The sequence below is a fragment of the Balaenoptera acutorostrata genome, chromosome 19 (genome assembly GCF_949987535.1).
Source record: "Balaenoptera acutorostrata chromosome 19, mBalAcu1.1, whole genome shotgun sequence".
NCBI lineage: Eukaryota > Metazoa > Chordata > Mammalia > Artiodactyla > Balaenopteridae > Balaenoptera > Balaenoptera acutorostrata.
The window spans coordinates 501,832-524,939 of record NC_080082.1 but is presented as its reverse complement, the minus strand read 5'-3'; the positions used below and the strand labels follow the sequence as shown (position 1 = coordinate 524,939).

The 23,108-nt window shown below is 60.9% G+C and overlaps 1 protein-coding gene and 1 long non-coding RNA gene across 7 annotated transcripts; one reads left to right on the top strand and one right to left on the bottom strand.

Moving 5' to 3' along the window:
* Positions 1–662: 662 nt before the first annotated feature.
* On the bottom strand, positions 663–7,170 carry LOC102999051 (uncharacterized). Of its 2 annotated transcripts, XR_450189.2 has the most exons (5): positions 6,543–7,170; positions 3,775–3,886; positions 3,354–3,466; positions 2,702–2,785; positions 663–1,078 (listed from the first exon to the last, which is right to left on the bottom strand). It is a non-coding gene; the product is annotated as an uncharacterized LOC102999051 (long non-coding RNA). The 2 variants fall into 2 exon arrangements; XR_450188.2 differs by lacking the exon at positions 663–1,078 and having other exon boundaries at positions 2,402–2,785.
* A 1,038-nt stretch (positions 7,171–8,208) lies between these two features.
* On the top strand, positions 8,209–21,589 carry DPEP1 (dipeptidase 1). Of its 5 annotated transcripts, none has more exons than XM_057533676.1 (12): positions 8,209–8,315; positions 15,646–15,774; positions 18,758–18,948; positions 19,132–19,264; positions 19,479–19,611; positions 19,762–19,912; positions 20,056–20,125; positions 20,444–20,620; positions 20,710–20,794; positions 20,868–20,943; positions 21,076–21,211; positions 21,289–21,589. In XM_057533676.1, exons 2-12 carry the CDS (start codon positions 15,706–15,708, stop codon positions 21,454–21,456), a joined length of 1,389 nt encoding a protein of 462 aa, XP_057389659.1. In that variant the 5' UTR covers positions 8,209–8,315; positions 15,646–15,705; the 3' UTR covers positions 21,457–21,589. The 5 variants fall into 5 exon arrangements, with proteins under 5 accessions (XP_057389659.1, XP_057389661.1, XP_057389660.1 ...); XM_057533678.1 differs by having other exon boundaries at positions 8,250–8,268; XM_057533677.1 differs by having other exon boundaries at positions 8,288–8,306.
* Positions 21,590–23,108: the final 1,519 nt, after the last annotated feature.

The window sequence follows — 23,108 nt, the reverse complement described above, 5'->3', positions numbered from 1 at the left end:
CGTGCACCAGCCCCTCGGTCTCCTACAGCAGCCAAGTCGACCTCGAGGCCGCGGGGCCTGACCACCCAGCACAACCCGCCCATGTTTGTTTGTGTGCATGTGTATTTGTGCACATGTGTGTGCGTGAGCTTCTACGCCTGTGGAGGGTGAGTGTGTCTCAGGGGCAGCTCCCAGCCCAGGGTGAGGTCTGGGGAGCCCTAAGGGAAGGGTCAAAGTGAACTCTGGACCAGGCAGAGGAGCTCGCAGGCAGGGGGTCTGCTCAAGGCCCTGAGACAGGCTGGTGAGGGGGCGGTTCCGGGGCCTGGAGCAGTCCCATTACAGCCACGAGGTGCCCTCAGAGGGCAAGAGCCTACACTTCCCAGGCCGCCAAGGAGGAGAAGCAGGGGCTTTAATGTGTATGCTCAACGTTGACCACGCTCGAAACACAGCACAATATAATTATGCCCGTCAAAAGTCTTTAAGGAACATTTATAACAAGTGTTTCTGTACACGGCCCAGCAGGGGAGTGATGGGTCCTGAGATCCCGCTGAAAGGGCTAAGATGAGCCTTTTTCGTCCTGTCTGACGACCCCCGGCATGAATAGCCCACCATAAAGACAGAAGTCTGGGAGCATGAATGGCGCTCCCTGGGTCTGGGGTCCCTGAGAGCCCCCCATACCCTATGTAGCTCCAGGGGGAAGACAGAACCCCCGGGCACCCCCCGAACCGTCCGAGACCCCACCCACCAGGCAACTCTCCTGGCTCTGCCTGTCTGCCAGCCTTGGAGGACGCCTTACCCACTCAGGTTGGCCCAGAAAGGCCCCAAACTGGAAAATTCTGGGCTTGCAGCCAGGGGGCTGGGACTGAGCTGTATTTGGGGTCAGATGACAGAGGCGGGCCACCCAACAACCCCCCTCCGGCCCCCTGGGTGTGGACGCTGCTCTGGAGGGGAGGTGGGAAAGGGCCAACCCCGACCCCACCAGGACCAGAAGAGCATGCGGCCCCTTCTTGAGGATGATCGAGAAGGGAACCATGGCTTCGCTTTCCCGTCTCGAAGTGCTGCGCGGGGGGACGGGCACAGAGCCGGCTTCCCTGTTGGTCTCAAGAACAGAAGAGGACAGACACGTCTTTACCATCTAAAACCATGGCTGTCACCTAATTAAAAGACATATTTGTTGTAAGCAGTGAGCACAGTAACACCCTCACGTGGTACAAAGAAATCCAAGTCCTGGCAAGGTGGGTCTGGACATCCTACTGGTGGCCTTCCTGCCACTTTGGGCCTCCAGCCAGGTACCATCATCTGCAGTAACTAATTACAGGTGTGTCCACCCCTCCCTCTGGACCGTCCTGCTGACTTCTGCTCGTCAGTATACAGAGAGCGTCCTCATTTCTCAACAGCTGCAGAGAATACCTCAGTTTTTAAATCATTCTCGTCCAGGTGAACATGGGGCAGTGAACCCTGTGGCAGAGACACTGTCTTGTGTGTGTGTGCGGTGTGTCTGTGGGGTCGGTTTCCCAAAGTGGGGCTCCTCGTTCACAGGGCAAATGCAGTTTGATTTTAACTAACTTTTGGAGTTTGCCAGTCAGATTGGTACAAGAATCTTGCCGTAGTTTAAGTTGCCTTTTTCTCATTCAGCTTTTTTTTCTTTTTGGTCATCTCTTTGTTCATGCCCTTTGCCCGTTTTTCTGTTGGATTGCTTCTTTTTAAAAAATGACTTATTAAGGCCTTTTGTGCTGTAAGCATTATTAGAAATGTGTTTTCCTAGTTTGTCACTGGTCTTTGATACTCTCCTGGGGTGTGTTGGCCGTGCATCTGTGTTTTTCTCTAATGCCCTCTATCTGCTCCCTTCCAGTGCTTTCTGATTTGTAGAATATGAGGCGGGGAGTCCAACCTGACCTGTTTTTCAGATGGTTCTATCCTTGTCTGAATACAATTTACTAAAATCCCATGGGTTTGATGGGCTGTTGTCTCCATGGGCTGACCTTTCTCGCGTGTCCTAAGCAGGGCAGTGAGTCCTGAGCGGCCGCTGTTCAGCCAGCACCCACCCAGCTCTCTCACGCAGCACGGCGCTCGTTAAGGAGGCAAGCGCTGGGTCTGGGGTTCCCTGGTGGTGCAGTGGTTGAGAATCCGCCTGCCAATGCAGGGGACACAGGTTCAATACCTGGTCCGGGAAGATCCCACATGCTGCGGGGCAGCTAAACCTGTGCACCACAACTACTGAGCCTGCGCTCTACAGCCCGCGAGCCACAACTACTGAGCCCATGAACCACAACTACTAAAGCCTGTGCGCCTAGAGCCCCTGCTCCGCAACAAGAAAAGCCACTGCAATGAGAAGCCCACGCACCGCAACAAAGAGTAGCCCCTGCTCGCTGCAACTAGAGAAAGCCCACGCGCAGCAACAAAGACCCAAGGCAGCCAAAAATAAAAACAAATAAATAAATTTATAAAAAAAGAAAAGGAAAGAAAACGCTGGGTCCATCCCCCACCCCGTTCCCTCACTTTTGAACATTTGGTGGATAAAAAATAGCACCAATTTTCCCACAGATATTCTTCCACGTGATAAAGTGGTAACCAAAGCTGTTAGCAATCTGTCCACTGATGTTTCTGGAATGTATACTTTATGCCTGGTTTAGAGATACAGTTGTGAGCAAGACAGATACTGCCCGTGACTTTGGGGGGCTCGCCAGCAAATGGGGGTCAGGCCACAGTAGCAGACGCTCACCAAGGAGTTTGAGGGAACTTCGGGGTCTGTGGGGTCAGAGGTCAAGATTCCTGTTGAGCAGTGGCGTTTGCTATGCATTACTGTCTGGAGAACAAAGCAAACAAGAAAAAAGCAAACAAGAATTTCTTCAACGTGGAGAGGTCGGGCTGGGGAGCAGTACCTCCTTCTTACACCCCAAGCACCCTGCCCTTTGCCAACTCCCAAGGCCAGTGCCTGGGGGCCCCTTCCCGCTTTTGTAGATTCCTGCTCCCCAATGGCTGAGCCCGGCTCACCCCCCAGCCCCCTTGCTTGGCACAAACGCAGTGACTGCAACGCGGGATTCTTGCCCTTTCGCGATAGTTATCACTGATTGAAATCTGGCTTCCACGGTTGGTTGGTGCCCCGTTGACTCGGATTCACTCCAGCTGTTTCCATTTAAAGGGCCTGGAGGCCGAATTCCAGCCTTATTTTTCCTGAACCGACGACCCTCTTGTAGTGACCCCAGAGAGCCAGCCCCTGGCCCCGCCTTGATCACTAGCTCTCGGTGTGACTCGGATAAGTCACTCCTGGGCCTGGACAGTCCCACCAGCCGGGCCCTGCGGGCAGCGGGTGGGGTTTATCCCCTCCGGGCCCCCAGCAGGGACAGTGCCGCCCTCCCCCCGCCCACCGTCACCTTCACAGACAGGCCACAGGCGCGTCCAGCACCCCCGTCCTCAGGTGTCCCGGGGAGCCGAAGTGCTCGGGAAGAATTATCCGAGATAAAACGTGGAATCTGATGGCAACGTTCTGCGACGAAAGGAAAAGAAACAATTGAACAAAAAGTCCCCAGAGCAAGCGGGGAGGACAGGGACAGCCCGCTCTCCGGCCTGGCTGCAGGGCTTCCCTCAGGAGGTGTGGGCAGCAGCCCAGCTCTTGGCTCCCGGAGAGAAGCCCCCCATTGCCGGCCCCCACCCCTGGGTCCCTGACACCCAGCCCGGGCTGGTCCATGGGGCGCCTCGGAGAGCCCGGCTCTGCGACGGAGGTGCCAGTGCAGGCCGGCCTCCGAGGCTGCCCGGGGGTCTCAGCAAGTTTGTCCCCCATCGGGGGCCGCTCACCTCTCCCCTCTGTCACGCTGCTTTGCCCTTTTCCTGTGACATCTTCCTCCCGTGAGAAGGACGTGTCAGGGGTCTCCTGGGCCTGGCATTTCAGGGCCTGTGTGACGCCCTCCTGCGTGGAGGGCAGGGCAGTGTCCCAGAGTGACCTCAGGGCACACAGCCCCCTCGTGCCCCGCCTGGATGAGGCACACGTCCCTGCGAGGGGGGTCCCTGTACTGGTCTCTGCACCCCCTGGTCTGAAGCTCACCTGCCAGCTGGGTGGCCTCTGCAGGCCATTTGGCACCCATGAGCCCATCTGTGAAATGGGGCACTAATTAGACCCACCTGCAGTGGGTGGGATGGTGGCCTCCAGAGGTGTGACCTCCAGGCCTGTGAACGTGACTGTGTTTGGGAAAATGCAGCTGTAATCAGGCCAGCATCGGCCTGGCTGGCGGGAGGACTTGGGCTCTGACTGGACCTGCAAGCGGCCCTGGGGCGGGGCCCAAGTCCAAAGCTGCTCTGCTTCGTGTGGGCCCTTTCTCCCCCTTGCCGGCGTGGCCCGCAGCTGGCCCCTTGGCCTCCCGGGGCCCAGGGAAGGCGCAGGCCTCTAGTCTTTGTCTTCCTTGTCCACCAAACTGCAAAGTGCACCCTGACCTGCCTGCCACCTCCTGAACCCTGTCCTTCAGATTTTCCTAGAGAAAGTCAGCCCGTGACTCTCAAACCTCCAGGGACAGAAGTCCAGTTCTCTGAGTTTTCACTTGTTCACACGTGACGCGATCATTACGTAGATGAGACATGACACGTCTCCCCCAGAAACTTCCCTTGCGCCCTCACCAACCCACAGCCCCTCCCGACCATCCCACCGCCCGGGTTACCCATCCCAGGACCCTGCACCCAGGGACTAAGGCTGAGTGTCCTTCTGTCCTTCTTCACGGCGTTCAGCCATGTTGTTGTGTGTCCACAGTTCCCGTTCATTCTGTGTCAGGCTCCACGCGTGGACGCGCTATAACCTGTGGGTCCGTTCACCTAGGGGTGGAGGTCACGGCTGCCCTCTGTGCTACGGTTGTGACGGCCTGGTTGCGATACAGCTCGCATGCTGTCTGCTATGCACTGAATGTTTGTGCACATCCCCTGACAAGGCGGGCTTGAGTCAGTAGCCCCTCTGTTGTCCTTAGGGTTCGGTCCAGACCCGCTGAGGCCGGTGAGGCCCCTGCAGGCCCCTGCAGCTTTCCCTCTCTCACATCTCTGCTGTCCTCTGCCTAGAACCTTTCTCCCTGGCCACCTGCCCTTCGAGATTCAGCTAGCTTGTCTCCTCCTCCAGGAAGCCTTCCTGTTCTGCAATTCTGCCTGGCGGCCCTGCTGTCTGCCCTGCCCACTGCCGTCTGGGAACCTGCAGCTCTGAGCCATATGGCCTGGATGCATGCGGCCCGTGCCTCGGTTTCCAGGGCTGGGAAAGGGGGGCCGCACCTGTGCTGCCCTCCGGACCCTCAGAGCATGCAGGGGGCTGCCCCACAGGCACAACCTCCGGGCAACACCGTGTGGCCCGACCAGCCACCAGAGGACAGCAGTGGAGGGGCGGGGGTGGGGACAGCTGCCAGGGCCACCTGGGGCCCATGTCACGGGGTGTGGGTCTGAGGACCACGGGTGGCCCTAGGGGGCCCCGAGCCCCTGGTCTCACCCCCGAGTGTCCACCAGCCTCAGGCTGAGCTCGGGGCTCCAGGCCTGTTTCACAGACAGGACAGGGCGGCCGCCACACAGCGCTTAGGAGACCCCGAGCATTTTCCCACGAGTGTCTCCTTCAAATCTAGAGGGTCCCTGTGCCGGGCACCGTTGTCCCCATCCTACAGTTCAGGGGGGGAGGCCGGCCCCAGCGGGAGGCCCTTGCCTGCCCTGCCCTGGTCCAGCCCAGTGACTACCCTGCCCTGTGGCGGGGCGGCCGGGCCGGGACACGGCTTCCCTGTTGCCATGCTGGACAGGGGGTGTAAACGGGTGACGCCCCAAGACGGGGGTCTCTGCAGGGAAGGGATCTGCTGAAGGAAGAGCTGGTGGGGCCCCCAGACCTAACCCCCTTGCGGGAGGTGCTCCCAGCCTCGGGATTGCCTGTGAGGCCCACAGGGAGGGTGGCCTGGCAGCCCTGGGCAGGACCCTCGGGCACTGTCTAAACGTTCCTGGGATGGCTCATGCTCAAATACAGAAGCCCACCAGCCAACAGGAGACCCGGTGTCCCTCACAGGAGCTCATCCAGTGGCCACAGGCGCAGGAGGGGAGGAGCCCAGAGGCCAGCCTGGAGGAGGGAGCGCACTGGAGGCTGCCCCCACCCCTGTGCCCGCCTTTGCTTTGTCACACACTCTGTGGTCCTGGCTTGTCCTGGCAGCTGAGGACACACGAGGGAGTGAGACAAATCAAACCCAGTGAGGATGGGGCCTCGGGGGCGACAAACGGGGAGCCCCTGCCCATCACACATCCTGCCAGACCCTGGCAAAGGCAAGACTAAGAATGTCAGCGCGCGTCACACAGCCCGGTTCTGACTGCGAGCCACGCGGCCTCTGTCTGAGCCTGGCAGCCCTTCCCAGGCCCCAGCAGCCACCCTGGGACAGATGGAGATGTCCCCCTGCCAGGCCCAGGTGCCGGCTCTGTGAGCTGGACCGTGCTGGCCAGTGTTTGGTGGCCCAGGGCACCCCAACCCCAGAAGGAAGGGCAGCCGGCCGTGGCGGTGTGCGTCCTTTGACCCCAGGCCTCCCGAGGAAGCCTCCCCGAGGGGCGTCCCCTGGAGATTACTGCTGACTCACCCATCTGAGCGTTCCCCAGGCTCAGGCTGACGAGGCGTGGTTTCTCTCTGGGGACTTTCAGAAGGACAGATGTGTCCCCCAGGGTCACAGATGTGGAAGCAGGAAGGGTGCAGTGCAACAGACGGGGCTCCTGTGTCCACACACTTGCTGGCAATCCCTGAGCCTCCTCCCTCGGGGACTCCTGGCCGGCCAGCCCCACGGTGGCGGGGGGAGGTGGGTGAGAGGGGGGAGCCTGAGCCAGCATGTCGGGTCTCACCTGACACCCCCGTGAACGGAGGGCTCAGGGCTGGGTTGGGGCCCTAAGGTGCCCAGACCCCCATCTCTGTGCAGAGCCCGCTTGAACCCTCTGTTTCTGGTTTAATTAATTTGATTTTTCCGTGTTAATGCACATGCTAAAATTTTCAAACAGTACAAAGAGTAATAACATCAAAAGCAGAACTCTCCCTCCCGCACCCCGTCCTCAGTGCCTCTGGCCCTCCGGCCGTCCGGCTATGCCGGGGCCCGGGCAGACCCAGTGGGGAGGTTCTGCGCTCCAGCCTTTGTGCCCCCGGAGTGGTGCCACCCCACAGGTGGAACTGGGGCGTCGTCCTCCAGGGAGGGGCTGCACCTGGCTGCCTCCCCCGGCCCTGGTCCACAGTGCCCAGGGGGGGACACTCAGCCCTTCTCCACCCTGACCTGCCTCTCCTCCCGGGCCCTCCCTTCCCGGTGTCATTCACCCCGCACCCGCGCAGGGGAGGGTCAAGGGAGTTGATCGCCTCCAGAGCCTCAGCAGGGGGCCTCCCAGCTCTGCAGCCTCTGCTTAGATCCCCACCCCCTCCTCACTCTGGATCCCCTTGAACTTTGAGGTGGGGAGCGCCCCCGACCCAGGCCGCATGGCCACGTCCCCCTCCTCGCAGTACTGGCATCTGAGCTCCGCACAGCAGTGCCCCGACTAGGGGGCTGTCCCCACTCAGAGTCGGCCAGGGCAGAGGGCAGGCGGGAGTGCGGCTGTGCACGCCCCCCTGTGCCCCCGCCCGGGCTTCGGGGAGCCAGGGTGGGCCCAGCTGTGTGTGCCCTCCCCTGCTGGCGATGGGACTGCCAGGCGCCTGCCAGCGCCGACCGGGCTGTTCCCCACTTCCCACCCTAACCCCAGAACCCTGAAACCAATGAGCGCAGCCAGCCCCGAGCTGGGCCGGGTCACCACCCAGACCCTTCCCTGGGTTTGAAAGTCCCGTGTCTCTGCCGAGGACATTCCGATCCCTGATTGCTTTTGAGCCTCCTGTAGCTGGGAATGTTACATATATAGAAACCAGGGCCCCCCGCCTCTGGGCCCGCCCGCAGCCGAGGATGCCTTCCAGCCCTGAGGCACAGCGGTGTTCCACCGCCAGCAGGGCGGCGGGCAGGGGTGGAATCCCGGGCCCTCAGGTGCCAGGCTGCCCGCTGCCTGGTGACGCTGTGCGCCAGGTGGGAGGCACCCGGGGCCCAGGTGTCCCCCGTGAGCCTCCTCCCCACAGCTCCTAACTCAGCCCTCCCACTGATGCCAACAGCCTGCCCAAGGCGGCCCCCACCCCACGACCGCCTGGCGCCCAGCCCAGTCCCGGCCCGAGGCCCGAGGCCCAGCCCGAGGGTCAGAGGGCGCTGAAACCCAGTGGGCCGTGCGTGCCGGGCACGCCTGACTCACGTGTCTGCAGAAACGCGGACCGGCTGACACGTGTGCGGCATTCAGCCCTCTGTCCCGCACTCTGAGGTGCGTCGAGAAGGCCCCCGGGGGAGTTGCTGTTCTGTGTAAGGGAGGTGAGGCCGCCTGCGGAACTCGGGTAGATGGAACTTGAGAAAAACAGAAACAAACCCCCAGGCCTCGCGGGGAGCCCGGTGCTGTCTGGGCTGCAGGATGGCTGTCTCCTCCTGCCACCGCGGGCCGCCTGGGTCAGGGAGCTGTGGAGAAGCCACCAGCCTGAAGGCCACTCCCGGGGGCTGGGTGGACGGGGTGTCGTCCATGAGGAAATTGGGCAGTGAGGATCTGGGGGCAGAGGTCCAGGTGGTGGCTTCATGGCTGGGCGTGGATGGTCGAGGGGCCTGAGGACAGCCCAACCCAGACGTAGCCGGGTCTGACGCTGTCTGTGCCCCAGGGCCTCCTAGGACACACCCCACAACCCACCAGGGGCGGTCGTGTGCCAGGCTCTGGGGGTGGTCACGGGCTGAGGGCATGGCTGCCGGCCCTGAGGTGGGCATGGGGGCTGGGTGGGCACAAGGACACAGAGACAAGGGTGTCTGCAAGGCTAAGCATGTGTGTGTTGTGTGCTGTGTATGTGACAGGACAGGCCTGGTAAGAGTGTGTGTGTGAGTGTGTGATCACATCTTTGTACTTATGTCTGAGTGTGTGATCACATCTGTGTACTTATGTCTGAGTGTGTGTGCTTATATTTACATGCTAAGTATGTGTGTCTCTGTATGTGCACATCTGCATCTCTGAATGCATATGTGCTGACCATGTGTACAAGTCTGCATGTGTGTACTTGTAAGCATGTGCTGTGTCTGCACATGCAGGTATGGGACGTGTCTGAGCGTTCTCGTCTGCGATGTTCAGGTGCGTACGTGTGCAGGTATGGGGATCACGGGTAGGTGTGTCTGCACGTTCGCTGTGTTGGTGTCTCGGGGCACAGGTGTCTGCACGCAGGTGGTTGTGTGTGTACACCTGTGTAACTGTGCATTGGATGTGGGTGTGCTCTGTAGCCTGGGTGGTGTGTGGTTGGCTGTGTTTGCACGTCTCTCTGTGTGTTTGCTCACGCACATAGCGTGTGTATTCCTGAGGGATGGGCTGTGGACTCAGGCCCTCCATGCTGCTCTGGGCTGTGTCGGGGCCTGGGCTCTGGTCCCTCCTGGCTGGTCGACAGCCCGGCCCACATGGGTGGGGGCAGTTTCGGTGGACCCAATCTCGGTCCTGGGAGCTCGGGTGAGCGCCTGGCCTGCCGTGCAGGGGCCTCGGGTGTGTGAGGATCCAGTTGGGCCCTGACTGCCCCCTGGACGCAGAATCTGCTGTCTCTTCCTGGGCCGCCTCTCTGTGGCTCTGGCCGAAATTTAACAGCGCTGTTTAGTTTCTGTGTGTTTATTTTCCTGTGTTCCTTCTGTTTATGGCAAGTGACATTGATGTTTCCAGTTAATAATGTTACTCTCCTTATTTAAATAAAAAGTGATAATGCTTTAAAGCAAACTGTTAAGCGGCTCCCCTGAGAGCTGAGCTGGCTGCAAGGCGGGGGCGTCCTCCCAGGGACCCGCCGGGGAGAGCACGTGTCCTCGGCCGCCACCGATGTGGGGCTTCTCCTTACTAAGGCGACTGTGGGGTGCGGCCACCTCCAGCAGGCCGAGGCGGTTCGGATTACTCACCCCATTTTACAGACCAGGACACTGGTCACCGGCAGCGGGAGAAGGGCCAGTGGGTCAGCTCCCTGTCGCCGCACAACACGTCCTCGGCGGTCTCCCATCGCTCACGTTTCCGGGCCCGGCGGGGCCAGCTGGTCTCTGGCCCGCGGAGTCCGGCCTCAGCCGGGAGCTGGCAGGGGGGCCGGCGGTCGGCCAGCCGGCGGGGAGCTGGGCTGGTGTCTGCCTTCCCGATGGAGTGTCCAGCACAGGAGCCAGGCGGCAGCACGGAAGTCACGCCCGCTGCCTTCTCTCTGCGGGTCAAGCCAAGTGCCCCTCCTCTTGGCGGACAATAAGGAGGGTGCGTGGATGGAGACGCGGGTGCTGCCGGCTCCGGGAAACGCAGTCGGCCACGCGGGAGTTTGAACCCGGGCTGGCCTGGTTTCCAAGCTCGTGCCCTTAACAAAGCCTGTTCCCACCTCCTGAGAGCCAGTCTCTAAAATCAAAGGACCTGGGCCAGGCCGTCGGGCGCGGCTCTGTCCCTGAGGCTCACGTCCCTGGGGGCCAGCTACCCGCACAAGAGGAAGAAACAGGAATTAGAAGCGGAAACCCTGTGAGAACCTCCGTAGCGACACCCACCGCATCCTCCAGGTCAGAAGGTCGGCCTGGGATGGGCATCTCCTCGCCACGTCTGTCAAGGTGGGAGGACTTGACTCAAGCAGAGCCTGCTGTGTCAGAGGAAGGAAGGATCCTCGGCAGGCAGGTTCAGCCTGTTTCTGGGGACGAGAAGCTGGACGGAGGTGGCCCCTTCGGGAACATGTACAGAGGGGGCGGCAGGGGGGCAGGGGGCGGCCACCCAGCAGAAATCGGAGAGGAAATCGGTTCAGACGTCACGGGAGGGGGTGGCAGTGAGAGACGTGGCTGAAATCGGGCTTGTGGACAGCTGGATCGTGGACCAGCTGACCCCCAGCGCCCAAGTACACAGACGCACGACCCTGGTTGGCCCACGGCCAGGCTGACTCTGGGGGGAAAGACACCAGTGGGTCCTTCCCTAAACAACCATTTGTTTTGAGAATCAGGGTTGCTACTGACATGCTCATGTTAGATGCTGACATTAAGGGCCCCCACTGTAACGGCGGCCCCCCTCTTGAAGCTGGGAGGCTGCCCGTGTATCCACAGCACAGCAGCTTGGTTACTGCTACATCCTTAGATATTACGTATGAAGTGACCAAGACCTCCAGCTGGTTGACAACAGCCTGCACATGCAACAAAAGGTCCAGATAAACAATGGAAAAAAAAAGGTCCAGAGGAAACATTATCATCCAGTAAACAGGAGAAAACGAAACTTCTCACTGATATCAGACAATATGGCTTCCGTAACAAGAACAAGGTGCAAAGGAAAAAAAAAAACCCACCAACAGAAACACAAGAAAGCACTCTTGGGAGATTATATAATTCCTGAAAGAAAACTTTGGATAAAAGTGCTCGAATTCAGAACTGAGGAAATTCATAGAATAAATTCAAAGAACAGAATTTCTATTCTATTCATAAATTCACAGAACAGAAATGCATAGAATAAAAGCACGAGGAAACCTAAAACAGGAGAGAAAAACACAAGAGACAAAAAGGATCAACGCGGGATGGCCAGCATCTGACGGAGCGCCGTGCCCAGGAGAGTGGGCAGAGAGGAAGCATGAGAGAAGGGATTCCAGGGCGTGTCCTGGGACCAGAGGCAGAGCTGGTGAACGTGGGTGCAGGGCAGTCGGATGAAACAGAGTCTCCAGTGAGGCACGACACTGAGAAAGTGCAGAGCCCACAGAGAAAGAGGGGATTCAAGGAGACTGTGCAAGAAAGCAACACGCCGCCTACAGAGAAGTGGATTCCCGGCAACAGTGCGGTGTAGATGGCCCCGGAAACTTCACTTTCAGAGAGGAAACGGTTTATGACCCAGAACTGCAGGGCCAGCAGAACCGCTGCTCAGTTATGAGGGCGTAATAGTCACGTGCAAGCCCTCCAGGACTTGGAAATCCACTTCCCGCACACCCACTGCTAGGGGTGGTTTGGGAACCAGCTCTACCAAAAAGGACATAAACTAAAAGGCAGAGGGCTCAGGGCAGAAATTAAGTGGGAACCATAGATCCGAAGCCAGGGGCAGTGAGGTAGGAGGCCCAGAGCTTGGAAGATTGTGAGGACATGGTAACAGCACCCAGTGGAAGGAAAAAAAGGCAACCAGAGACCCCAGGATGGACACTCAGACTCCAGAGCACACAGGTTCAAGGGTGAGTTCGGGGACCTGACCCGCGGGGCCACAGGGCGGCGATCCCAGCAGGAGGTACCACGGTGACTTGTGTTCCGGACAGCTGCTGCGGCTGAGAAGTGTGAGCGCTCACACAAGCGGCCCGACCCTGAGCGCCCCGGCCAGCCGCAGGCTGTGAGTCACCAGAGAGAGGGTGTGGAGCACACGCTGCACAGCACGAGCCCCCCTGGGCGTGGACTTGGGCCCTTTGGGTGTCATATTCCGGGGCCGTCGCCCTGGACATCCTCTCCTGTTTGAACAAGGGTGTACCCAGCCTTGAGTCTTCTCATGCTCAGGTCACCCTGGCAAGTGTGGTCACGCCCTCAGCTTAGCTCCTAGAAATGCCGGCCTCTGTCACCAACCTGCTGGAGCGTTCCGCAGCTGATGTCACGAAACCTAATGTGAATGGCCTGGTGAGACCAGCTGTGCGGAACCGCGGGGGGAGCTGGGACCAGAGGAAAGGTCAGATGTGGCCGTGACTCTATCTAAAAGTTTCACATTTCGTTCATCATGGATTTTTTGGGGGGGCAGGAATTTTTGATTTTTAAAAATATTGCGTTAAAATACTAGTTATCTCCATGACTGAGGTTCCTAGTGTCCCCACTTTGAAATTTGCCCCTGAGACAGTGCCTTGCTCTCCCTGCCCTCTCCCGGCCCGGGCACCTGAGCTGCAGAGGTGGGAGGCTGGGGCCAAATCTCACCCCGGGGAGGAGAGAGTCCGTAGGTGACGTGCAGAGTGGATGGTGGGGGGCCCGTCCCTCGGTGACACGGCGACAATGAGAAAATAACACTGAAAGTCCCCCTCCTGCAGTGCAACTGGGCCGTGGGCCCCTCTCCTTCCTTCCTTTCCACTGGGCTGTTAAACTAATGAAGTATTACAGAGGAATGAGCAGAGAATTTAAAATCCTTTAAGCAATTAAATGAATTCTGAATTTAAAATGAAAAGGTCAAAATCAAGTGTCTGGCAGATTTAAAGAGACAAACCCATGGGGCCACCTGGGGAGGGTGGAAGGGGTAAAGGAGAACTGGCAGACCTGGAGGGCCCGCGTGCTCACAAAGGAACAGTCAGTCTGCCGCGGGGGTCGTGGCCGCAATGCTGAGAGATGGCCCCTCAGCCACGGAAGCAGAGACACGTGGATCACACAGGATGTCACTATTCCCAGGGAAATGGCCAAGGAAGTGCCGCAGACGAATGAGAACGAAATCAGAACGGATATCTCAAGAGAGGAGGAGACAAAGTATACAAGACACAGCAAACCTAGGAACATGTGTGGTCGCATTTAAATGAGCATCATGCCCCGTGGGCTGTGACCCTAGTGGTAAGGAGTTTATATGTTGAAAGAGGCACACAGACTTCAATACGACTGTTACAAGTATGAGGGAAGACACTAGCAAAGTAGTGACACGCAGAGGGACTTTCTAACCGTGGTAGGAAGGGAATCGAAGTAACACGAAGAACACCGCAGAAGCAAGAAACGGGAGGAGCAGGGGCGGCCGTAGCTTGGGAAGTAGCAAGGCTAAGGGGAGGAGGCAGTGCTGTCACCGTCGTACTGGCTTAAACGGTCACATTTACAGACAGAGACGTTCAGATGAGGTGAAGAAATAAAACACAGTTATATGCTCTTGCAACTTCCCTGGCGGTCCAGTGGGTGAGACTTCGCCTTCCAGCACAGGGGGTGCTAGTTCCATTCCTGGTCCGGGAGCTAAGAGCCCACGAGCCTCGCGGCCGAAAAAGCAAAACGGAAAACAGAAGCAACATTGTAACAAATTCAATAAAGACTTTAAAAACGGTCCACATCAAAAAAAAAAAAAGAAAATTAAAAAAAAATACAATCACATGCTCTTAAAAAAAGCCAACTCTGAAACAAAAACGATAAGGGGAAAATGTTGAAAATACATAGAGACAAATGGAGCGGGCCAGTGTGAACAAGGGGGGACGTGTGCTCACAGCCGTGTCAGAGAGGAGGGTTCCGGGGAGAAGCCCCCCCAGCTGCAGACGGGCATCACCCGCCACAAAGCAGCAGCGTCGGGTCACAGAGACAGGCCGGGGAGGTGGAGGGGGCTGGACACAGAGCACGGAGGACCATTGAGGTGTTGGGGCCATGGGGACAGTGCGAAGGGCAGACGGGGTCCTGGCTCGGTGTAGCGGAGGGACACCCTCGGCTTTAATGCCCGTGTCCCGGCCCAGCACCTGCTGGGCCACAGTTCCCAGGCAGCGTGGTCGGAGCCTGGATTCCTCACCCTTCAAGGGGGTCTTTTCTGCACAGAGCGGTGAAGAGGGTGGAATCCCAGGGCCTGGCACTGAGGATGCCCCGGTGGGGAGCGGGGGCAAGTCCTCGATGGGGTCTGGGGCTGGCGGCCTCGTCCCCGGGCATCTGGGTGGAGGACACCCCGGAGCCCCTCCTCCCGGGGTGAGTGGTGGGTGGAGGGAGGGAAGGTAGACGGCCCCACCTCTGCTCAGTCTCCCCTGCAAGCTGCCGTTTCAACAGGAGGGAAACGGGGCTGGAGGCCCAGGCCCCGGGATGCACAGCTAATGACGGCAGAGCCAGGGTTGGGACGTGACCCCCTTCCCAGGCGGGAGAAAGGGCCTGGAGCTGGGCCCGTCCTGTCCTTGGGGCCGGGTCGGGGCTCAGGGAGGCCACCGGCCTGGGACCTGGGCTCCACAGGGCTGGTCCGCATGAGGGTCCCACGCCATCCAGGGACAGAGGTGGCAGGGAGCCCAGCGAGGGGGTAGGGTCTCCACAGCTCAGCAGCCCTGAGGATCCAGGGTGGGCTGGGGTCACCCAGCTGCCCAGCAGAACCCTGGATGCTGGCCCAGCCCTGGGACCGGGATTCATGATTCACTGGGCCCAGCGCTGCCTGGGCATCCGGTTCTCAGAACCGTGCCCCCCACCCTCCAGCCCCTGCCTCCCCCAGGAGACCTGAGTGTGCGCCCCCCAGCAATAAGGAACTGCAAACGCTCCAGGCTTCCGACCCCAAGCCCCAGCATCCAACGTGCTCGGTCAGAAGCCTGCAGCCGGAGCGTGGGTCGCTGTGCAGAGGCCCCCAGCACTGCGGTGGGGTGTGGTGGGAGTGCCCCTGCCGGGCTGTGCCCCACCTTCCAAGGAGAGTAACAAAAAACTACTTTACAGGCAAACAAAGGGGTACATTCAAGGACACAAAATTGAATCTTGTTTGCAGACCTCAGACACCGGGTCCTCGGGGCAGGACACAACAAACACTGGCGGCCCCTTTCCCTGCGCTAGCCCATCCTCTGCCCCGCCTCTGGGCACCAGCCCCGCCCCTGGGCACCAGCCCCGCCCCTGGGGTTTTACTACACTTGGCCTGGCCCAGACAGCGACGCCCAGCCTCAGGGGCGAGGAACTCCCATCTATCCACCCTTGCGGGGAATGTGCTGATTACTGATAAACAGGGAAGGTCCTGGCAACAATCACCTACCTGGACCAAAGCCCTCTGTCTTCTGGCGCCCAGGACGGCGGTCAGGACAGACGCATAGGAGCAGCAGGGGAGCGCGTCCCTGGGGAGCGTGGCATGTGGACCAGCTGGTGGTTCTGGCCCCTGGTGGCCGTCTGCACTGCGGACCAGTTCCGGGACACAGCGGTGAGGCTCATGCAGGGCACGCCTGTCATTGACGGGTAAGCCGCCACCCATGTGACGGGGCCGGGGGTCCGGGCCGGGGGAGCTAGGGTCGAGGCTCATGTGCCCTTGACCTGAGACAGGAGCTGCCCTGTCTCCAATGGGACTCAGTTTCTCCAACTGCACTATGGCCTTTGCCCTTTGCTGGACTCAAGTTTTTTTGTGGGCTTTCTCAGGGCCCCAGAGACTTCAGTAGATGAGGGCCTGTGGGGAACGCGGCAGGAAGGAGGGGAACGCGGCAGGAAGGAGGTGAATAGTGAGGCCCCCAAGGCCTCAGCAGCTCCCGGGACACCCCACAACCTGGACCCCTGGGGGCTGGATCCCAGCTCAGAGTGGGGCTGGGGCTGGGGGCCCTTGGGGCCTGGCCCAGGGTCCTGTGTCACAGGAAGTGCAGGTGAGGGTGGCGTCTGCTCTGGCCCTTGGGGGACCCTGTCGGCCCTCTTGACCCTCCTTCCTGAGACCCTCTCGTCAAGCCTACCCCTCGCTCCATCCACCTGGGGTGACCCCATCAGGCTGTGTGCGCCCGGCTTGACCTCACCGAGGCATCTCACGCTTCAGTGCCCCAGGCCAAGCTCCTGGGTGCCCACTCCCCCTGCCCCCCTTCCAGCCAAGACCCTGGTGACACCTTGTCACCCTTTCCCTGGTGTCACAGCCAACCTGGCCGCGCCTGTCCCCTTCACTTACCCTCCACCCCCGCCCCTGTGCCTCTGACTGCCCCCCTCCTGCCACTGGCCTGAGGTCACGTCTCTGCACTGCAGCCAGAGGAAGTCTTGGAGACACAAGTACCAGCCCCTGCCCTTCCAGCTCCAACTCCCACAGAGCTCAGAGCAGTAGCCGGAGTCCTCCCAGCGGCCCCCAGGGCCCCTTGACGCTGCAGGCAGGCCTGGCACTGCCCTTGCCGCCCTGCCCCCGCTCCCACCCCCAGCTCCTCGGGGCTCTCCTAGCCCTGGGAAGGACGCCACCTGTACACACACACTCCCGCCCCGCCTGCTGTTTCCCACCGGGTGCTGGGAAAGTTGGGGCACCCACTTGCCCAGCCTTTATGGGACAAAAGCTCTGCAAGAAAAGCAGAGAAAACGGGTGTCTCATCACATAAGACTGGCAGGGAAATGCGGGGCAGCCCTAGATAAGGAAGTGGCCATCAGGGGTCAGAGTGCACCCTTCCATCCCTCCCTCCCTCCCTCCCTCAGTCCTCCCCTGGTCCCTCCCCTCCCCCTCCTTCCTGGACCTCCCATCCCCCTGCCTGCATCTGAGGGTCCTCACATGGCTGGGTCTCCTCACAGGCATAGGAAGTTTGCTGCAGAGGCCGCTGCCCTTTGCTCCCATCCTGGAGGCCCTGCTGTCTGGCAGGTCTGGGCTCAGGGACCAGGCATCCCAGGCCAGCAAGGGCAGGTAGAATATGCCAACAAAATGAATGTTCCTTCCTTCCGGGGGACTCAGGGCAGCTGGGCACAGGGAGAGGGGGTCCGAGTTTAGATGCTGGGAGCTGTCCAGAGGTCCATGTGAGGGGTAAGATGGCTCAAAGAGCCCAGACAGCCAGGAGTACTCAGGAAGCTGGGATCTGGGGAGCTGGGATTATCCAAGGTCTTAGAAAGCCAAGACTAGGCTGACAGAATCTAAACCAGTTAGTATTAGCTACTCCTGTGGGTAAGAGAGACCCAAATAAGTAGCTTCAACAACAGAGAAGTCCAGATGGAGTCCTGGCACAGCATTCCATAATGGTGTGGCCACCATACCCACAGTTACCTCATGGTTTAACGTGGCTGCACCAGCTCCAGCCATCACATCTGTAAGCCATAGCTGGCCTAAGTGTGTGTTTGGCTGTCGTTTCTAGCACTTCCCAGCACTCGGAATCCTCCCCTCCCCTCTTTGGGTAGGATGGCAGGGTCCTCTATCACAGCTGAGGATGCTACCCAGGCCACACAGATAAGGAAGGTAGATCCGTCAGGCTCCAGAACAGACTCCAGAATGTGGTGTTGACCTTAGTGCCGATACCTACAAAGGGAGGACAGGCTGAGCCGAGGAGGGAAGAGCAAAGTGGAGGCAGCTGGAGCGTGGGGCTGGATTTCCTAGAGGAGCAAAGGAGTAAGGTCCTGCTCAGTGCTGCCTCGGGGACAGTGACGAGGGCCAGCCCCCCCCAACTCTGCAGTGAGGCAGTGACCTCGCCTCGCTGGAGTTCATCCACCCCTCAGTCAGCAAAGGCGTCCTGACCACCAGCCCATGCCCAGCAGTCAAACCTCACAGCTGGGGCAGGAGCTCCCCAGGAGACCAGGGACAACTTCCAGGATCTGGAGCCCTGTGTGGGGCCCAGGGAGCCCTCACTTCCCACCGGGAGCCATGGCCACCTTGCTGTGGAAGAGCCCACCCCAGCGGGCCGGATGACCTGGGCCGTCACGATGTTGACATTGTTAGTGACCCTCACAAGGCAGCCCCGTGTTACAGATGAAGAAACAGACACCGGGGAGGGAGCCAGGGCTGGGGGTGGGAACTAGGTGTGGGCGAGGGTCCTGGGGAGAGTGGGCATGGCTGCTGGGCTGGGGAGGAGGGGTGGATGGGAGGGCCCGCAGTGGGAACAAAGTCCCCTCCGGGCTGTCCTCACAGCCCCCTTGTCACCAGACTAGGGATCCGCTGGTCGGCTCCCTGGATGTCCCGTGTGTGTGTGCCCGTTGGCTGGTAAAAGCCAGATGCCGACTGGTGGGTCAGGGCTGGGCCTGAGACTCTGAAATTCTAACCAGCTCCCAGGGGCCGAGGCCCCTTCCGGCACCTGGAGCTTATGGCTCCCAGCGGTCTCTCCCCTGGGGGCTGCTCCTGGTCCCCCTGTGACAGTTCCTGGATCCAGGGAGGAATGTGCCCCATGGCTGCCCCCCAGGGTAGGCCATGCCCCACACTTCCCCACCCTCTCCCTGCAGCAGAAGGATTTCATCTTTAATCTGTGAATCTCCCCCAGGCCTACACTCAGGAACCCCATGTCAACCAGCCTTGTTCATGGAGACTGTTTCAACTCCAAGCTCCCCCGACCTCCACAATTTTGAAGCCAAGCCGACATCTGCCCTCCCTCTCCCCCAGTGAAAGGCTCCAGGAGGGCAGACCTGTCCACTTAGGGCTCAGCTCAGTGACCTGGCCTGGGGGTGCGGCCAGGTGAGAAGCTCACCTGTGCTCAGGTGTGTTCAGATAACAGCAATCACCCTGTGACCTTCCTAGTCCTCAGCCCACGAGAAGAGGAGCCGGAGAGGGGCCAGCCTGACCGGGAGGGAGCTCAGGGGGCCCGGGTCCAAGTGGCCATCCTGACCTGCCCCTGACCCCTCCTCCTGGCCCCTCCAGGCACAATGACCTGCCCTGGCAGCTGCTGAAACTGTTCAACAATCAGCTTCAGGACCCGAGGGCCAACCTGACCAGCCTGGCCCACACGCACACCAACATCCCCAAGCTGAAGGCTGGCTTTGTGGGTGCCCAGGTATGGTCCGGCCCGGAGCCTGAGGCACTGGAGCCCATCGCCTCCTCCCTTGCTGCCCTTTCCTGGTGGCGGCGTACCGCCCCGGGCCCTGAGAGGGGGCTCCGATAGCCACTCAGGCTGTGGGGAGGGATTCCGTGGCCTGAGGGAAGCCAGAGCCCGTGTGCCTGGGGCCCGGCTCCTCAGCTCCCAGCGCCTCCCCCCGTGACCCCCCCAGTTCTGGTCTGCGTACACGCCCTGTGACACCCAGAACAAGGATGCCGTGAAGAGGACGCTGGAGCAGATCGACGTCATCCACCGCATGTGCCAGCTGTACCCCGAGACCTTCCTGTGTGTCACCGACAGCACAGGTGCGTGCCAGCGCCCACCAGCCCCGGTCCTGAGCAGGGTCTCCCGCGCCGCTCTGCGGTTTGTTTCACGTGGAAGCCAGTCCCCACACCCGGCACCCGGGCACACGTGTCGCCCGGCGCCCACCGCCCCTGGCCGGGCTCTTCTCGCAGGCATCCGGCAGGCCTTCCGGGAGGGAAAGGTGGCCAGTCTGGTCGGCGTGGAGGGCGGCCACTCCATCGACAGCAGCCTGGGCGTCCTGCGGGCGCTCTACCACCTGGGCATGCGGTACCTGACCCTCACCCACTCCTGCAACACGCCCTGGTGAGCAGCCCCGGGGGCCGGCCGGGCGGGAGGGTCTCAGGGCAGGGACCGCCCCGGCACCTGTCTCTCCTCCTGCGGGTCCTGAGGTGGGTGGGCCCGGGCAACCACGCTGCCTCTCGGGCGCCTGCTCTCTGCTCTCCCAGGGCCGACAACTGGCTGGTGGACACGGGAGAGGACAAGGCCCGCAGCCAAGGCCTGTCACTCTTCGGGCAGGTGAGTGGGGCGCGGGGCCTCGGTCACCCTCAGAGGACCCGGCGCGTCACCTGTTTCCTCATCTGTGAGATGGGCCAGCAGGACGGGTCTTCCACTGGAACCCACAGGTCATTAGAGTGGCCTCCAGTCTTCCAGCCACTGAAGGGCTTGTTAACGCCTGGCCAGTGCCCTTCCCCACACCTGGACTTCCCAGGCGGCCACCAGAAACCCCAGAAGGTCGTGTGAACCCACGTGTGCACGGCACGGCCTGCCTGGTCCCAGGGTGCCGGCTGAGACCCTCCAGGCTGTGCGGGTCCCCTGAGCCCCGTCCCCCCTCAGAGCGTCGTGAAGGAGATGAACCGACTGGGCGTCATCATCGACTTGGCCCACACGTCCACGGCCACCATGAAGGCCGTGCTGCAGCTGTCCAAGGCCCCCGTGGTCTTCAGCCACTCCTCGGCCTACAGCGTGTGCCAGCACCGGCGCAACGTGCCCGACGACGTGCTCCAGCTGGTGGTGAGAGGCCGGACCGGGGCCGTCCGCTCCTGGGCTGGCCCTTGCGGCCTGGCCGCCCCGCCCACAGTGCCACCCTCTCTCCCGAGCAGAAGCGGACGGGCAGCCTAGTGATGGTGAACTTCTACAATGACTACGTTTCCTGCAGAGCAGAGGCCAACTTGTCCCAAGTGGCAGGTGGGCGGGCGTGAGCGGCCGGGGCGCCGGGCCGGGGCCTCTCGCAGGGCCCTCACGTGCTGCCTCTCCGCAGATCACCTGGACCACATCAAGAAGGTGGCGGGCGCCGGAGCCGTGGGCTTGGGTGGGGACTACGACGGTGTGTCCAGGTGAGGCGAGACCCCCTCCACGTGCTGTGAGGGGCGGGGGGGGGGGCGCCGAGGACGCCGGGGCTCGGGATGGGGGCCCCCAGGCCCTGCCCCCTGGGATGCAGAGCCTGGCTCTCTCCACCCGCCTCTCAGGCTCCCCTCGGGGCTTAAGGACGTGTCCAAGTATCCAGACCTGGCGGCGGAGCTGCTGAGGAGACAGTGGACCGAGGCAGAGGTCAAGGGCGCCCTGGCCAACAACCTGCTGAGGGTCTTCGAGGCGGTGGAGCAGGTGAGGGGCCCCACACTCCCCGCGTCGCCGACCATCTCCTGCCCTCAGGCAGGCGGCCGACCTGTGTCTTTCCCCAGGCGAGCAGTCACACGCAGCCTCCCGGCGAGGAGCCCATCCCATTGGACCAACTGGAGGCCTCCTGCAGGACCAGCTACGGCTACTCAGGGGCCCCCAGCCTCCACCTCCAGCCGGGGGCCCTGCTGGCCTCCCTCGCGCTCCTTGTCCTCTGCCTGTGTCCCCTCTGACGCCCTGGCGGCTGGAACGGCAGCGACTCCCTGTGCGCTCAGACTGGCCTGTCCTGGGCAGGCACCTGCGCTCCCCTGGGCAGCGCAGAACACAGGCACAGCGGGACCCTCAATAAAGTCGCCGATCCTTCGAGTCTCGTGTCATCAGCACCCTGGCCCTGGAGGGGGCTCCTGGCTGGACACCAGACACAAGAGTGCCTGAGTCCTGAAGGTCAGGGCCAGAGGGATCAGGGTCTGAGAGGCTTTGCGTGGACGTTGCTGGAGGGTCTTTAAAATAACACACAGTCCAGGCGCCAGCTGCCACCTCCCCACACACATCTGTACACAGGCGCGTGCACACACACAGGCACGCACATGTGTGCACACCTGCACCCCACATCCTCATACCGGTGCACACCCATGCACGCACATATACACACCCACACGCACTCACACACGTGTGTGCCCACGGCCCACCCCTGGGGCCAGCCTCTCTTGGCAGACAGGAAAGCAAGGTCCGGAGCAGGGAGGACCCCAGCCCTGCAGGGTGTCCTCATACAGCATGAACAAGGCCCCTGCAGGGCAGGGCTTCACGCAAGGGGGGCTCAGTAGCGTTCCCCCTGCCACCGGTCATTCGGTGCATGTGTCTTGAGATGAATAACTTAGTGGGTGACAGACCCTGGACAAGACCCTCAACACATCCCTGCTGGCCTCTTTCCAGGCCAGAGCCCCTGAGGATGCCCCTCTGTGCCGTTACCCACCGGTGCCTGCCAGCCTGGGCCCTGGGAGCCAGCGAGGGCCTCTGGGCTGGGGCCCTGCCTCTCTCTCCCAGCAGGCACTCTCTCCAGGGAGATCTAAAGCCACCAGCAGGGACATTGTGGGTATTTGCTGATCACTTAGGATCAGTTTAACGTTAAAGGAGAAAAAGCAAGTCGAGGGTTTCTGTCCTAAGTTGGCCGAATCCTGCCCAACACGCCAGCCTGCCACGGCTGGCTGATTTATCTGCCGGGGCTGTTGGCAGCTGGAGGGCCCCCTGGTGGGCTGCAGGTGGGCACGCCTCATTTTGCTAACTGGGAGGGATTTTCCCATAAGAAACGCTTTACTATTCGTCGGAAATAATCTTAAGCACATTAGAATCACACCAGAGGCCACCCCTCAAGTGCCACCCCCAGAATCTGGTTCTGGGGACCCTTCTGCTCGCCCCTCATTCACCCTGGGAGACACAGGCCTGCAGGCCTTTCCTGGGGGTCCTGGTGAGGGGCTCCAGGAAGGCGGGTGCCACACCCGAGCCCACCCAGCAGCGTGGAGTCTGCTCAGGAGCCCCTGGAGGGCTGTCTCCCCAGGCAGGGCCCACATCAGCGATTCTCCAACCAGGCAACAAGCAGCCCCAGGCCCTGTTCAAACCCAGACGTGCTCAGAGGGGACAAGGGGGGCCCGGAGCCACAGGTGGTCACTCTGGCAGGCGGGCTGGGCACAAGGGGCAGGGACCCCACTGTGGTTCTGATTCTACAACCCCGGCCACGGTTCACATGCCCGAAAAACTGATCAAGAACAGCCAGGCTGCAAAGCACCGGCGTGAAACACAAGCCAAACAATCTAACAGACGCCAGCCACTTTGAAGAGGGCGTGGCTGAGAGCAGAGCCTTCTGACGACACATCGAGGGGCCCCGGCA